General features: G+C 45.0%; 2 protein-coding genes across 2 annotated transcripts in view; one reads left to right on the top strand and one right to left on the bottom strand.

Moving 5' to 3' along the window:
- Positions 1-17,734, bottom strand: part of snd1 (staphylococcal nuclease and tudor domain containing 1) — a 164,379-nt gene that overhangs the window by 83,260 nt on the left and 63,385 nt on the right.
- Positions 2,623-8,319, top strand: lrrc4.1 (leucine rich repeat containing 4.1). Its single transcript, XM_018670980.2, has 2 exons — positions 2,623-4,462; positions 4,588-8,319. Exon 2 carries the CDS (start codon positions 4,882-4,884, stop codon positions 7,744-7,746), a length of 2,865 nt encoding a protein of 954 aa, XP_018526496.1. The 5' UTR covers positions 2,623-4,462; positions 4,588-4,881; the 3' UTR covers positions 7,747-8,319.

The following is a 17,734-nucleotide window of genomic DNA, read 5'->3' as shown; positions in this document are numbered from 1 at the left end:
AACTACTGACACGTACACACATGCAAACAGACACAGGCTGCTGACCTACATGTGACTGGCCGCAGCCCAGATTTGCAAGCACTCACCCCAAGGGATGGGTTCTGTACCATTTGCATATAGCCCTTGAACATGCTGGCTGACTGGTGGACAAGCCACTTCAAAGTAGGTCGTGCGGTACCCCCAAACTACACCCAGTGCCCTCGTGGCCTGGTGGTGGTGATGGTGGTGGGGTTTCTCCATAGAGCCTTAGGTGATGCTGGAAGGGCAGGGATTGCACAGCAGGGGCAAGGGGCTGGCATGACAGCGTGAAGGTCCCACATATCTGACAGCTCATCAGGCCATCATCAGTCAGCAAGTCCTGGAGGTAAAGTCTGACAACACTTTTCTTGTCAAGACACTATATGTTATACTGTGAACATATGGGACCACTGTTTGACCTGGGTGCCATGGATATACTGGCATAAACAGTTTGCAATTTTAACTTTGGCCTGAACCAGCAAATCAGATTTGGAGAAGAATTCTTGTATGGTGCACCCTCAGCCCCCCAAAAAGGCCACTAGCTTGGAAAAGGCTTTTCTGGTTCACTTCTTTGCCTTTGTCAGGGATGCCATGTGTGATGTGCCCACATACATACATACATACATACACACACACACACACACACACACCCATGTGGACCTTGAGAAAACCTTGCTGTGATCACAGACTTTGGCTGACCTTCCAGTCATGTTGGCCATTCCAGGTTAGGATCAAACTATAACGCAAGGGGTTGACCACTTTTGGTCAGTGGAGCATCACAGAGTTTGGCAGGCCATGACCCAGCCTCCATCAGGAGTGAGGAAGCAGAGTGTCCACTGACAGACAAAAATAGAGTGGGAACAGAAAAGACAGGAAAGAGAGAAATAGACAGGAAGAAGGCTAAGAGGAGGGAGCTGGCCTTGCAGCGTTGGTCACGTTACGGGTCAATGGACGATTTTGGTTAGATAGTGGTCCGAGATGCACTGTGCTGGGTGGGTAAAACACAACCTGAACTCATTCTGGGTCACTTGCTCATCAAATGGTGGCACACCGCACCTACTGAACAGTGCACAGGCACCATCTGACACACAAACAAAGCTAGCAGTGCCAGTATGCACACTGCACTACATCTGATTTTTTCCATCAATAAGGACACAGCGATCCAGAAGCATTCATATGCAGTTGGCTTGACTGACAACAGATCAATGAAATGTTGATGTTTTGAGCAGCATATTTGCCAAACATCCTGCATTTGCCTCTCTGAGAATGCAGTGAAAAGGGATGTAGTAGTGCAACACACCTTTGGTATCGCCCTCTGCATGGCTGCGGCGTTAAAGAATCCCCTGTGGAAAGAAAAGGAAATAGCCCCTCTTTCTTAACGCAGGAAAATCCCTCCATATACTCCCGTGGCTGCCACCTCACTGCTACACGTGCTTCATTGAAGCCCATTCGTATTCAACTGCAGTGAAGTCAAGGAGAAAGTCTGTGTGTATATGTGTGTGTATAATATAGGAGTTGGCTCTATACTCCTGTGCCGGTGGGAATAACATACTGTGCTACAGGCAGTGTGACCTTTTCTAGCTCGCATGTTTTCTCTCCTCCCTCTCTCTCTCTTTCACACGCTTACTCTCTAGCTCGGACACAAACACACACACACACACACACAGTGTGTACTGTCACAACTAGCCTTACCAACCATCAATTACCCACATTGCTTCCTAGTTTAATGGACATGACGCTTGTACAAATCATTGGAGAGGGGAACGATGGGACAGTAGGGTGCAATTGTTTTGCCTCTTCTCCCGTGGCAGGAAGGTAAAGCATGTCTTGTTTTCTCCTGTTTGCTTTCCTTAACATGACCTTTACGGCGGTGTGCTTCCTGAAGCGACAGTTTGTGCTCAAATTGAGGGTTAAGGCCTGCCTGTTTAGAGTGCTCTAACTACTTGCAAAGGCTTATGTGATGGAGGGGGCAGGGGGTGTGGGAAATGAATAAAATGCAAAAGGTGGAGAGACGGAGTCACAAATGATGTCACGACTTTACATCATATGCTGTACTTGTATATTCTCAGTATTTCACAACTCACTTCTCGTTTGGATCGACCTATGTGTAATAGGAAAGTAACCTAATCACATTCTTACTATCTAAACTTTTTGTTCCATTGCACAGAGGAGTGAAGTCGAGATGGAGATGGCTTAAATCACTCTTAATGTCCTAACAACCCAAACATAAAACTGAGGAGGGGACTTACACAATAAAGTAAAAAAGGATGCAAATGTGAGCTTCTGGGAGATTGTATATACAGAGATAGACAGAGTGACACAGTGACGGACAAAGAGTGAGCAGAGAAGGGAAGACAGCGAGGAGGGTGGGTGGGTGGTTGGGGGGGTGAGTTAATGCACAAAACACACTGCATCAAACCAAAGCACTGCTCCGAGCAGGATGCGTCAGCAGTCCATTCATGTTCCTCTACTTTCCACCAAAGGACAAAACGAAAAGAGTGACAGAGCAGGAAGAGAGAAAGTGAAAAAGAAAAATCAAACCGAGAGAGAGAGAGAGAGAGAGAGAGAGAGAGAGAGAGAGAGAGAGAGAGAGAGAGCAGAGATGGGGAGAGAGAGGAAATGGAAACGGTGTCCCATCTGCCTGCCTTTGCCACCAAAGTAATGCTGGAAAGCTTTGCCAGGCTCGTTGGAATGCCTGGATTATTGCTGGGGAGGAGGGGGTTAAAATCTGGTTGCTGTGGGGATGCCACTGTCCATCTCTGTCTTTTCTTCGGACAGCCTGTCTATTCCCTTAAGCCACGCAAAGCCCCAGAAAACCACAGAACAAGAGACTATGAGTATTAAAAAGAGAGCGGAGGACAGCAGGAGAAAACTGGTTTTTGAAGAGGTAGATCTCTAAAAAGGTCTGAGTGCTTTGAGCTCACCCAACTACCTCAGGACACTGCAGAGAGAGCAGGAGGGAGGCAGGGAGAAAGAGAGAGTGTGTGAGAGAGAGAGTGAGTGTGTGTGAGAGAGAGAGAGAGAGAGAGAGAGTGCAAGAGAGAGAGTGTAAAAGAGAGGGAGGGAGAGAGAGAGGGAGAGAGAGAGAGATCCAAGCCGGCGCACACTCTCTCTTTTGCTGCTACAACGGATCCTTTCCACATCGACGCTACTGTTAACGTCACGCCTGTAAGCCGCGCTCGCCCAGCGCTTGCCTTCCCTGTCTTGCTCCTCTCCCCAGTCGGACGCTGCATTAGCGAGAGGGTACTGATCACCACGAGGAGAGGAGGAGAAAAAAAAGAACTGGAAAACAAGAAGAAAAAAGAAACACGCCGGAGAGGGGAAGGAGAAACTGCGCACCACCCCTCCTCCCTCTAACCCACCTCGATCAACCCAGCTACAACACCCCCACTCTTCCCAGCACCCCCTTCCATCCCCCACCCCTCTCCCCCTCTGAAGAAATTGACGGATTATTGGGAAGTGCACGGGAGGCAGGCTGCAGCTGCTGCTGTGTGTGCTCGCTACTGCTGCTGCGTGCTTCACAGGGATGGTGTGTGTGTGTTTGCAAATGCTGCTGTCGCCACCGCGGCTGCCGAGGCTGGAGCGTGTGGCTAGTTAAGAGGAGGAAGAAGCTAATGAAGGCAGAGTGTATCGCCTAGCCTTCTCAATCCCTGTCGAGCACTCCTGGAGGAGAAAAGAAAAAAATAAGAAAAATTAAGTGGACACGACGCCACATTGAGAAAGGGAGTGAGGGGAAAAGAGCGAGAGAAGGGCTGTCAGACTGACCAACCGACCAACTGATTGACCACTAAAAAGTGAACAGAGGAATACAGAGAGGGGGGGTCTGTTTTTTTTCCCGGACTTGTCAACCTCCCCTCCTAACCATCGCAAACAAAAGGCAAAGAACATTTGCAAAGGACTGTGGAATTTTCATTCAACCTTCTTCTATCCCACCCCCACCTACCTCCCTCTTTTTGTCCTTTCTGCCTTGGCTTTTGGTGCACAACAAATTGTGCATGTGTGTTTGTGTGGTCGCCTGTACTATGGAGACCTGGGTAAGGTGTCTAGCAGGGGGATCAACTGTCGGATTCCAAGGACAAGCAAGAGAAGAGGAGCCGACAGCAAGAGGCAAGCAAGGGAGCACTGCTGCTTTGGGAGCCTAACTGGATTCCTATCTACAATCTTTTTTGTTTTTTTCTCTTTTTTGTAATCAACAAGGAAAGGGAGAAAAAACACTCACTAAGGGCCTTCGAACCTTTCTCTTTGGATGTGTGGATTTACAAAAGGGCTCATCTTGCTTAAGCTCTTTGGCATTGATACCTGTTTTGACAGAGCAAATATTAAAAGGCTTTCTTTGCAGCTCTTGGATATATATACATCTGATCTGAACACCACAGCTCTTTCTGATTGCAAAAAGGAGGGAAGCTATATATCTCAGTTCAAGGACCTGTAATAATAACTTGAGGTAGGTGTCTAGTGTTTCAACCCGTCTTTGCATCAATTTGTAACACCCTACCCTCCCTTCTGTCTTGTAATACGGTTTTTGGTTGTTTAATTTACCAAAATGTTCTTCTCATGCACACGTTTCAGAAAAGCCAGCCCTCTCTACCCTCCCCTCTCCTTCTGCCCATGAGCACAGTCCATGGAAATAAAACCATTGCTTAATTGAGGATAGGTCAAGTCCTCTTGCCCCTTAGCAGACACCCCAAACCCACATCCTCTCCCCTTGTCCTCTTCAGTTCCCTTAACCTCTTTACACTGGTGCCCTTAACACTACCACCAGCCAAACAGCTACTTTCCCTGCCCCCAAAGCCCCAAAACACTAGCCCCCCAACACCCCCATCCTCCCCCCCAGATGATGCTGAATTATGAACGTGCCACATCATGAGTCTCCTGGGGCGGGTAGCTGTGCATCGTGCCAGGAAAGCCGCCCTGCTCTGTGTAGTCTTCCTGATGGCGCGAGCGTGGAGCAGCGCCTCCCTGGCCTTGGCGGGGGCGGCGGTGTCTCAAGGACCCCAGGGCTGTCCACCGCAGTGTTCCTGCAGTAATCAGCAGGGGAAGGTGGTGTGCACCCGACGTGGCCTCACCCGTGTGCCCCCCGGAATTCCTGCCAACACGCGACACCTCAATCTAATGGAAAACGCCATTGAGGCGGTGCAGGCTGACTCCTTCCGCCACCTGCACCACCTTGAGGTGCTCCAGCTTGGGCGAAATGCCATACGGCAGATTGAGGTGGGCGCATTTAATGGACTCACCAGCCTCAACACACTGGAGCTGTTTGACAACCGGTTGACGGTGGTGCCAAGTGGGGCCTTTGAGTACCTGTCTAAACTGAGAGAACTGTGGCTGAGGAACAACCCCATTGAGAGTATCCCATCCTATGCCTTCAACCGGGTGCCCTCCCTCATGCGACTGGACCTGGGAGAGTTAAGGAAACTGGAGTACATCTCAGAAGGAGCTTTTGAGGGCCTACAAAACCTCAAGTACCTCAACCTGGGCATGTGCAACATAAGAGGTGATATGCCAAACTTGAGTCCCCTCAAGGGCCTGGAAGAGCTGGAGATATCTGAAAATCACTTCCCAGAGATTAAGCCAGGCTCCTTCAAAGGCCTGCGCTCACTGAAAAAACTATGGGTGATGAACTCACAAATCACAGTGATAGAGCGCAACGCTTTTGATGACTTAACTTCATTGGTGGAGCTTAATCTCGCCCATAACAATCTGAGCGCTGTGCCACATGATCTGTTCTCCCCGCTCAGGTACCTGGTGGAGCTCCATCTCCACCATAACCCTTGGACCTGTGGCTGTGAGGCTGTATGGTTAGCACGCTGGCTACGGGAGTACATCCCTACTAACTCAACTTGCTGTGGACGCTGTCACTCACCTGCCAGCATGAGAGGTCGACAGCTGGTTGAGGTGGACCGAGGAGAGGGCGCTGCAGTCCAGTGTTCTGCACCATTCATTGCTGATGCGCCAAGGGACTTGAACATCTCAGCAGGGCGAGTAGCTGAGCTTCGTTGCCGGACGGCACCAATGTCCTCAGTGCGCTGGCTACTGCCCAACGGGACTATCCTGACACATGCCTCTAGTCACCCGAGAATATCAGTCCTCAATGATGGCACTCTTAATTTCTCAAATGTCCTGGCAGCAGACACTGGCACTTACACCTGCATGGTGTCCAATGCAGCTGGGAACTCCAATGCCTCAGCCTACCTCAACGTGAGTGCAGCTGAGCTTAATACATCCAACTTGAGTTACTTTACCACAGTGACTGTGGAGGTCTTGGGGCCAACCACTGAGATGCCCAAACCTAAAACCACCACAGCCACAGCTGTTGCTGCGGGGGCTGGGGTAGCTGGAGGAGGAGGAGCAGGCCAAGGGACAACAACTACAACTGCTTCTCCGTCTGTGTTTCAGCCAGTCTTCATCTCCACACCAACTGTGCTGCTGCAAAGCACTGACAGCCCACCAGGTGCAGCTAAGCCATCTGTGATGCCAGGACTGCAAGGTGCCACGGGCAAGCCAGGCAAGTCTGGCCCTAGCCTTGATGAAGTGATGAAGACCACCAAGATAATAATAGGTTGCTTTGTGGCAGTGACACTCTTGGCTGCTGTCATGCTCATTGCCTTCTACAAATTGAGAAAGCGCCACCAGCAGAGGAGCACAGTGGCAGCTACCCGGACTGTGGAGATTATCCAGGTGGATGATGAGGACCTTCCTCCACCAGCATCTGCAGCTCAAGAGACGGCACTTACATTGCCTGAAATCCGGGACCATAACAGCATACACAAACTGGATTTTATCAGCCACAAGACTGACTACAGCTTTCACAAACCCAAGGCCGAATACAAACCCCAGCCTGATTTCACCCTTCACAAGCCGAAGGCTGAGTATACAACATATAAGCCAAATATGGACTTCAGTAGCCACAAATCCATCCCAGATTACAGCACCCACAAATCTACACCAGATTTCAGCCTTCATAGACCAAAGCCTGACTACAGCCCATTTAGACCAGACTACAGCACTCACAAACCTAAAGGAGAATACAGCCCATTCAAACCAGACTTTGGTACTCACCCAAAAGCTAAAACAGACTACAGCCCCTTCAAACCAGATTACAGCACTCATCCTAGGCAGAAAACTGACTTCAGCCCATTCAAACGAGATTACAGCACCCAACCAAAACCTAAACATGACTACAGCCCATTAAAATCGGACTACAACACACAGCATAAACCTAAGGCTGAATACAGTCCATTCAAGCCTGACTTCGGCACTCACCCAAGATCTAAACCTGATTACAGCCCTTTCAAGCCTGACTATAGCACTCAACCTAAACCCAAAACAGACTACAATGCCCAGAGATCTAAAACTGACCTTACCTACAAACCCATGGACCCTTATGCCCCCCATAAGACTGCAACCGATTACAGCGCCTTCAAGACTGACTTCAGCCCCCACAAAGCGGATTACAGCGCCTTCAAGTCTGACTTCAGTCCACACACTCAGAGACCTAAACTTGATTACAGTCCACACAAAGTGGACTACAGCCCCCATAAGGTGGACTACAGCACTCTAAAGCCTAAATACAACACCTATAAACCAACTGGCCATGGGGCTAAATGGACAGACAACAATGTTGGGAACTCTTTGCCTCGAACCTTGCCCAGTACCATCACAGCAATGGCTGAGCCCTTTGTCATAAAAACTCACACCAAGGAGAAGGTACAGGAGACTCAGATTTGAAAGGCCCCCCAAAAGGCTCCCATTCCTTTCCCTAGGTCCCTCGCTCCCACTCACCCCTGTCCCACCCCTCCACCCCCCTCCTTTGTCCTTTCTTCATAAAATCATGCAATAGAATGCACAACGAAAAAGGACAGGAACTACTTTTTTGTACAGAGAGCAGACTTAAAGAGACTGATGATTTCTTGTTGTACATGCTTATAAATAAATATATATATGGACAAATTGAAACTACCATGGGCTGGTGATAGAGAAACATATATTAAAAAGAAATTGAAACTATTTTCTAACTTGTAACTTCTATTTAAAACAATGAGTTGTTTAAGATGCTGTCTTGACTTTGACAAATGAGGGTAGTCTTGTTTTAAAAAGGGGCATTCTGTGTGATTTTTACACCATGCTACAGAGAATGCAGTGATAAGAAAAAATATTTATACAGAGAAGACTTTCTTTAACAAAAACCGAAAAAAAGGTCAGTGTCGATCTTTACAGGTTTATCTTGTAAAAGCACCAAGAATTTGTACTGTGCCAAATGTTATAAATGCAATAAAATGGATTTTTGGAAGAAAAAAGGAAGTTTTAGAGAGAGATGTTTTTTCCCCTTCTCTTGTTCTCTTGGCGTATACTGTAACGATCAGCCAAATGCTTTAGACACTGCAGTAAGACGCTGCAGCTATACTTTAACCCTACGTGTGCTGAATGACTCAGGCAGAATGAATCACGGTGCAGAAGTGGATGGTGCTTTTTAAAAAAAATCTCTTATCATGTCCTATTATTGTATTATTTACATGTAACAGAGCAGTTTGTTCAGTTTTTATTTTACTCGACCACTGAATGACGCTACAAAGTATGGCTGATCAAAAAAACTGATTTAATCTAAGTTTTTAAGCTCTATAAATGCCTTCAGATGTTAAAAGATGCAATGATGTGTCAACAGACAAGTATAGCAGTGCTATCATAACATCTACTGTTAACTGAAACGCTCATTACATAATGCTTTTCAGTGATGCAAGCTGATTGTGTTACCTAGCTTATTTTCTACAAACTGTGTTATTAGTCATGTATCTAATGAGTGAAAAGGTGATAAATTAAGGTGAAATACTGTTTGGGTGTTAAGACTGTCTTGCACTTTGCCAGAAAATATAGATCCTCATTTCACTTTTCATTGCATTGCCAGCTGTTGTGCCTTCATCAATCAGTATGGGGGGCTTTTTATGGTGACAAATGCATTCGGGTCTCGCTGTTAACTGTGCATCTTTCATCTTCGACAATATCACCCTTCTCAATCATAATGTAGCCTCACAGTTCTCTGTCTAACAAAGAAAGATAACATACAACATAAACAGTAGTTAGTAGGCATGTATTGTAGGTGAGCCAGTTTGTTTTTTGGAAGCCATGGTATGTAGGAATTGATGTTAGCATTGTTTCTACTCTCTCTCCTCTGACAGCGTAAGAGTGTCTCAAGCACATTGGTTTTTTAAAGATTAAAAAGAAAGAAAGGTGATGTGAATGACCCTGGGAGCACATATCAGTGACAAACATCATAACACATTTGGAATTGGCAACATGTTGGTGAGAGATAACAAAAGAATACTACAACCAGAGATTAAGATACTTCTACCTCTATAAACCACTAACATAAACATTTATCAAAAAACAAAAAAACTAGTCTCTGGAGATACAGAATTTATCAGCTCCACAGTTAGAGGCCTGCACAGGCAGACAAAACCTCAGCCTCGTAGTGTAGTTGAGGACACCAGTTTACATAACCAGTAAGAAGCGTGGCAAATGGAGAGCTGGTTAAAGAGAGTACCTGCAAGGACCACAAGAGCAATATAACGGTTTGACTCTCCAATACTGTAGAATTTCAACATTTGAGGCAGAGGTAATAAGCGGGGAGGGTGTCTGAATTGAAAGGAGAGGGAGAAGTTGACATGGTGCATCACTAAAAGAGTGCAGCAGTTAGTTGAGAGCTTGTGATGTGCTTAACCTACAGAGGAGCTTGTCAGAAGAGGAAGCTGATATGTATGTTTGTGAGGGTGACAGTCCAGCTCTGACAAATTAGGAAGTGACAAAAAAGAAGGAGAGTGAGATCGACAGAGTAAGAGATGGAGGTTAAAATGGACAGCTGAAGAGGGAGTGTGGCCATTTTTACATTTTGTTGTTTTAGACAACATCTTGTGCCTGGAAATATGTCAAAATGTTGCGTACTAAGGCAGCAGTTGTTGTGAAGTGTCCTCAAACATTGTGCTACATTAAGGAGGTTGGGGTAGATATGATGAAGACTACTTTTGCAGATGAAAAAAAGAGCAGAGGCAGAAAAATATATCAGAGAAAAATCATTTAACCATATTAAAAAGGAAATCATGAACTGTTCCTTCCCGATAAACACATTTTAGAGGCAGCACACTAGACCCTGTTTCTGATCTTGGGGACCATGGACATCTGGCTTAGAGAGACAGGAAGGGTCAGAGAGACAGATTAGTAGAAAATTAAACCTTTTTCTTCTGTCTATGTAGAATAATATGATAAATGAGGCTAAAATATAGGTGCGGTTACACACCGAGTGCTCATGACTGAGAGAATTCTACTATCGTCTACTGACTGTCAACATATTGGGGTAAAATAACCTACTGCAGTGTACCCAGGGCTGTCACAACTGGTCACAAAAATCAGATATGATCAAATCTATAGCAGCTCTCGCTTTAGTCTGCTGATGACTCACCCTGCATTTTCAATACTGAGTATTTTCTGCATGTGCAAGAATGAGCTCAACGTTCAAGTCTGTATTTGTCCATGTATGTGTCTCCTGTGCCAGCTGTGATTTCTGTTGTGTGTTGGGCTACGTCAAACAACGGAGACAGAAAGAATAAGAGCTCGACAGTGCAGGAGAATCAAGGGAGGAAAAAAAAGGGAGAGTGAGCATAATGAATCATCTAAACTTCAAATTCAACATGGCCATTTCATACTGTACTGACCATTTGTTAATATGCTGACTCATACCTCAGGAACCATGCCTCTGTCTCCCACTCTAGTTGTTTACTCGTAATTGTTTTGATAACATAGCTATGCAAAGCCGGAGAGCGGTTTCCCAATTGTTAACAACAAGTAGGTATCAGTGTGTAGTTTCAAAATACATACAATAGTGTAAGTGGGTCAGATGGATTGTGAGCAGTTGTATGTACAGATGTAAGAATGTATTAAGCATAAAGCTCAAGTTGTGTTATGGGATTCTATCATAAGTTTGGACATGCACTGTACCACACTTCCTATGACTCAGTATGGTACAGCCAGATTGTAACTCCGCAATACCAGACGGTTCAATACCGAAGTATGTTGTGCTATGTGGTGACATATTAAGCTGCACTGTGCTATAAAAGGCTCTGTCATACTAATCAGTCAACATGGCTACAGGGTCATCAATCAGCCAATCAGCTAGCCAGCCACGGAAGGGCCCGTCTCCATGGGAAACACATCCCTCCATCCTTCCCTCCTCCGCATCATGTTACTTTTTTCTGTCTGAGTGCTTCATTAGCAATCATGAAGCCATTTGAAAGAGGAAGCAAGGCAAGATGTACCTATTTACCCACAGCTCACAGAGCCTGGGGAGGGAGGGGAAGGATGGGAGATTGGAATCAGAGGAGGGAAGGAAGATTAAGCGGTGGAGAAATTGAGATGAAGGAAGGAAAATTTAAGTGGGAGGGAAAGCATGGCAGATTGCTAGAATAGAAGTTATTAGGGAGCAAGCAAAAGTGAAAAATTTGGTCAAAACAGAAAAGAGTTGGGGGTAGGAAAGAGGGCAGATATAAGAGGCAAAGAGCAGACAGCAATGAGAAAAAAAACAAGATATACACAGAGAAATGTGGCAGAGCTGGATGCAGTGGTTGATGATAGATGGAAGTGTTTCTGGGAGACTATAAGAAATAGCTATGAGAACAAGAAGTAAGAGATAAGGAAGGGGGAAGAGTTAAGGAAGAATGGGGACATGAGGAAAAGATACGCAGGCAGGGAGGAGGTAAAGGCAAAAACAGAAGAGAAGGAAAAGCAACAGAGGAGGAGGAAACGGACAAAAATAAAATGAAAATGAGAGAAAAAGAAGAAAAAGAGGTAGAGCTGGTAAAAGAGGGGAAAGCAAAGCAGGGAGAGTGATAGGAGGAAAGAGCAAAGGCGCTTGGGAAAGGAGTAAGCAGTGCAAATGTGATGCAAGAGTGCCAGCTACAGATGGAATGGGGGATATATAGTCTGGCCATCATTGCTCCTGCATCATTGGTGAATGGCCTGGACTGCACCACACCGGGTGTGGTGGTGGTGGAAGGGGAGGGGTGGGGGTGGGTTTGAGTGTGATGTTGCCATAGCAGAGTGCAGCAGATAAGAAGTGCTGATACCAGTAATGGACTGGACCACTGGGGGTACTTGAGGAAGGGAGACCAGAGAATATGAAAGCAGAGAGGATGGGAGGATCAAGAGGTCAGTGCAAATGGAACTGTAGGGACAATAACAGTGCCACAGTGCAACTGTGTGCATGCCTACGTGTTTGCAGTGTGATCGAGAGGACACTGAATTTAACAGGTCAAAGCCCTTAAACAAGCAGCAAAGACAAAGTATATACTTTCTCTCACATTCAATTTAAAAGAGGAGCTCACTCTCAAAAGGGTTTGCAGGACATTTTGAAACCTTATTATTTTGATGCAATCTCTTAATTAGTTTTTTTTTCTATTTGTAAATTATTATGCACTGAGGCACAGAAGATGTAATAAAATGTTATCCCATTAAAATGACCTACACCAACAGGACTTATAATCTCAATTGCATTAGCCATTTATCAACCAAAGCCCCACACTCAATAATATCAATGCAGCAACAAGATTGTTTACATATTGTTTAACATTTTCTACTTCTCTCACAGGCTTTAAATTATATTGTTCTAATCTGTTTCTGGTAAAACCTAAAGTGTTTATGCTGGAATTCTTAATGATCCACTAACATATTTTTTACAGTGATTATAAAAACATGATGGCACAACTTTATTTCTGCATTCTTCTACCCTTGGTTCCATGCAGATGTTTTATGTACATACAGTTAGGATTTCTACCGCATATTTGATCAGAGCCTGTGATGTGATGAGGGTTTGGCACAAGTGGTTGTCTAGATGACAGAACAGCAATGGTAAAAGGTGCTTCTCAGCCCATTAGTTCTTTATGCTTGATATATGTAGCCCCTTATGTTAATAGGAAGGGTTGGTGCTGTGCATGCTGAGCTTCATGTGTTTTGTTTTTTTTTTTCTACAGAAAGCCTGCAAGTTGGGCAAAATTAGAATGTTTAATGTTGGAACTTTGTTTCATTATTCGCTGAACAGTAGTGTGGAGTGGAACAGCAGGAGCAGCAATTTTTAATGGCTGCGTTATCACAGGATTCAAACACCTAATTTACCTGGGATGTGCAGCAGAAATAGCCCCTGCCAATTGCTTTAATTGCGCTTTCATGCATTTGTGTTCGCTCGTCTTTTATTGATTAATTGATTATAGATAATTAACATACTGTAGCCAATGACTGATGCCGCAAAGTGCCTAATATCCACACCCCTGATTTGGAGTAGGAATGTGTGCTACACAGCGCACGTGCTGGGATTTTTGTGTGAGCACTAGCCAGTGTGCTAGTGGAGCAGACGCAGGGAGGCTATTCTAAGCAGGCCTGCAAGCGTGCTGCCTTGTGAGTCAACATGAGTCAGGGCCAGTGAGTCGTTTGGTCCTAATGTCAAATAGAGGGACTGGACAGGGAACGGAGTCAAAGGTGGAGATGGCACACTATCTCAGCAGAGGGCAGGGCAATGCTCATTATGACAAAAGAGAAGTTGAGTTGGTTTAAAGGAAGAGGAAAGCGAACTCACCCCACCTTAAATATTTGGCTTTACTGAATGATTAAATGAATTCTATATTTCCACATATGGTTGAATATACATATGAATCTACTCTTAAATATCAAGAAACAGATCAAGAAGGTAAAGGTGAGGATGTTGTTGGTGGGCTGGAGGAATGGGTGAAGACAGGCTTATGTCTGCTGGTGCATCTCTGTCTCTGACCATGTAAAAAACTGATGCTAACAGCCACAGTCAGTGACCAGCTGGTGGTTGGATTTGTTGATACTGAGGTCAAAAGAGGCAAGGAAAAATTTTCATCACAGTATATACTGTTGGCAATGAGCCCAGTGCCGTCCAGGCTGTAATGTTGAATAGGTGCATGCCAACAGAGTTTACAGAACACGGCGGTCAAATTCACACAGATTTCACTGCTAAAACTGAGACTCAATGGCAGGTGGGTTGTGTGAGCTATTGCCATGTGGATGACCACTCAAGTGTGTTACTCTGTGTGAGACAGGGTTTATTGCCCTTTTGGTGGGTGAAAAACATCCCTGTGTTTTCTCAGCAGCCAGCGACGATGAAGCCTTACTTTTATGATCCTGTCCAGTAGTTCAGGCCGAGGTGTGTGAGTAGTAAATCATGTCCGCTGAGAGCAGCAAACGAGGGAGACTGAGACATATGTGAGGGGGGGGTTTCAGGTTTTTGTGTGTGTGCAAACACAAATAAAGACACAGACACACTAAAGCATACACATACACACAGAACTAAGAAAAAAAAAATGAAGTCATTGACCATTAATTTCACTGCTTTTGTTGAGATTTACAGCCTGGAGAGAAATCGTGATCACAAGTGCAGCATCACCAAGGATACTGTGGCTCTGGATCAACCTTCATTCACTCACTCACAAATAGATAAACACGCTAACAGGACAGAATAAAAATCCAAAGCCACACAGTTCAAATGCCTCAAATACTATCTTTTCAACCTAGACTGTATGAACATGCTGTTTCTTACCATTTATAACTGAAATAAGCACAGTTCTGCTTCTGTTTAATCTAACTCTTCAGGCAGCTCTTTCTGGGCTTAAACAAGAGAAAACCATGATGCACAGTCAATCACGTTCTTCTACACAGAATCAGTCTGTATTGCCTTCATCTAGCACAGCTTCCTGCCTCTGGTACACTGTATTAAAGCCCAGTGAGAGGCTGCTACAGCTGAAGTCAGGTTTTGTTCTGCACAATCGTAAACATTAAAAAAAACAACTTAATAAAGTCAAGGATGGAGAACAGTGAACCCATCCTTTGACATTACTGTTTCGAATTGCATTGCTGCTCAAGCATTTCTTATCGCCTAGGCACAGAAACGGCAGTACATGTACACTGTGGTATGCAGTTGAGTGACTGGAGTGTGAAACCTCCCTCACCTCCTGTAATTTCCCCAGCTACTCACAATCATGTATTTATGTACAGAATCCACTACTAAAGGTGCATCGATGGGATTTTCCAGACCATTTTTGTAGTTTCCATGGCAGTCCGGCATGTTACCATGCAAATGCAGGGTCTATGAAAGACTAGAGAAAGCCCACAGACAGTGTGCTGTCAAGAAAATCTTTAAGCTGCATGTATGGTCTGAAGAGAGAAATGAGGAAAAAGGAAGGCTTTCTTGCAAACCAGGAGACTGATACTCCATGAAATAAGCAGAGCAAGTTTGGGGGTTACAGAGGGCCTTTTGGGATTTCATCTTTTCAAGGGTGACAATGAGTATATCTGGGCGTAGACATTTTGGTGATTGTGGAGGGATGGAAGAGGAGTTACAAAATGGCCTCCTGCATTGCTCAAGACATAAAAGAAAGGAGTTAGTGAGAAAAACAGACGAGGGTAAGAGAATTAGCTGAGGTGGATGGTGGGGGCGACACATTACCTATGACACCCTGATTTAGTATGTCAGGGGACAGCAGAGCTAGATGGAAAAGGGACACGTAAAGAAAGAAGTGGGCAGGAAAAGTGAGAAAGACAGAGACAAAGTGCTAGGGTGAGGAACAAAGAGCAGCAGAGATGGAGAAGAAAGAAGGGAATTGACAAGGTGACTGCAAGAAAAGAAGCTCCCATCAGCCACATAAAGAAGAACTCACTATTCGTTCTGTAGTAACTGTAGGATCATGAATTTACACTGATGTGGACTTCGAGATGACAAGCGGTGTGCTAATGTCAAAGACTTGCTGAGAAAACGTGCACTGCCGAGCGCAGAATGCCACATGAAAGCAACGTCAAGATGAAAGCTGCGTCGAGCATCCACGGCTTGAAACACAGTTTTCATGTGGTGGCAGAATTATTCAGCCTCTGCAGCAAACTGCTGTGTGTGTGTGCAGTTGGGTCAGCAGTGATCTTTAAAGATCAAACAAATCAATAGCAAACCTCTGCTCAGGTTCACTGCATTGTAGGTAATGAAGACTTTTTTTGCCCTCACTTTTATTATTTTACGAGGGGCATTTGGAAATTTGTCAAACTGTTTAATTCCTGAATGTAAGTGGAATAAAGTATAGATGCAACTCTCGTCCACTCAAAACAGAAAGTGAGGGAAAATAAGCAGTTTTTATGAGGCGGCAGGGTCCAGGCGCTGATCCCAGCCACAAGTTTTAATGGATCCCAAATAAACGATGTCACCAAAAGTGCTTGCTTAAAATACAGCTCTTACTTAATAGAAAAGGATGTGGGTTTGCTGGCAGAAGACTGTGTAAACATTTAGCTCACTCCTTTTTTTCCTTTAATTCTGACTTCAAACAAATCAGCATAAAGAGGAAGGGTACAAGAGTGATGTGGTCTTTGTATTTATTCATTGCATTTGCTCATTTGCATGCATATAGCACTAAATGTTGTTCAGTTATTGTCCATTGTCCTGTACAGATGCAGCTGTCTGTAACAACACCTGGAGTACAGATGTGTAATTGCATGTTGTCTATGTCAAAGAGCTTGTATAGGAGTGACAGCAAGTGAACCCATGCCAGTCTAACTATGCCACCTCCGCATAAAGACTAATCAAAGAATATAGCATCCCAGAAAACAGACAGCGAAGAACATTAAAAAATCCAGTAGCTGCTTATTAATGTCAGACGAGACAACGCTGAAAACTTCTAGAGCTGCACAGTCTGCAACAACCATTAAAAAAAAAAACAAGTCGTTCAAGTGCAAGCAGAAGAAATTATAAACATGAAGATGTAGTTAACTAAGCTGGAACTCTTAAACCTTGAAAATCCACACAATAGGCTTAACCCCTGTAGCAAGAGGATTGATTTAATTTTGTAAAAACATTTACAGGACATTACATCGCCATACGTGAATTGACAGACTGCAGGTTCCTTGAAAATAATTGTTTACACTGCCGTGCAAAGCATTTCAGAACCAAAAACTTCTCAGCGAGAGGTGAATCAGAGGCGCTGTGTGGCCCCAAGCTGAGCGTGACCTCGTCGGCCTGGCTGATATAAGAGTACCTGCCCAATGGGGGAGCCAATAATTAGACAGCCAGTTACGCTGCTCTTCTCCCCTCACTCGCTTGTCCCTCACTCCAGCTAATTAAACACGACCAGACACATCAAAGACGTGTAAGTGCATGCAGGCTTGTGTTTGTCCATCAATTATAGTTGTTGTTGTTGTTATTGTTGCTGCGGTAAAATGACTTCAAAACCAAGTTGTGAGCCATAGTTAAGGATGTACTCAGAGTGTAAACATCAGGGACCGGTGCCACAGGACAGAGAAAAATATAATACAAGTAGGTAGTATCATGCAGTGGTGATATGAGAGACAGAGGGCCTATAGAGGAACTACACTAATGGGAGTTTAATACTACGAGGAGGAGAGGGGGATGCGTCTCAGCTCATGGGATGAGTAAATAGAGGGAGTAGAGGAGGAGAGGGAAATGATCTAAGAAGAGAATGCAGAAATGGGAGATGAAGAAAGGTGGCTCAAGTTTGAGGAGAGGAAGAGGAGAGGAGAGGAGAGGAGGCTCAGGGTAGAAGAGACTTGGCAAGCGTTCACCCTCCCACTCTGTTGGCAGCAGAGGCACAAACTGTTTGCTCACAGCAGTACATGCATCTATTAGTATTGTTCCAGGAGATAATAACTCGGTGTGTGTGACTGC

The sequence above is a fragment of the Lates calcarifer genome, linkage group LG18 (genome assembly GCF_001640805.2).
Source record: "Lates calcarifer isolate ASB-BC8 linkage group LG18, TLL_Latcal_v3, whole genome shotgun sequence".
NCBI classification, from domain to species: domain Eukaryota; kingdom Metazoa; phylum Chordata; class Actinopteri; family Centropomidae; genus Lates; species Lates calcarifer.
The sequence above is the reverse complement of the archived record's forward strand: the minus strand, read 5'-3'. Positions and strand labels throughout refer to the sequence as shown.

What these genes read in the sequence shown, in the direction of transcription:
- lrrc4.1 (XM_018670980.2), top strand. Translation starts at nt 4,882, where the DNA reads ATGAGTCTCCTGGGGCGGGTAGCTGTGCATCGTGCCAGGAAAGCCGCC.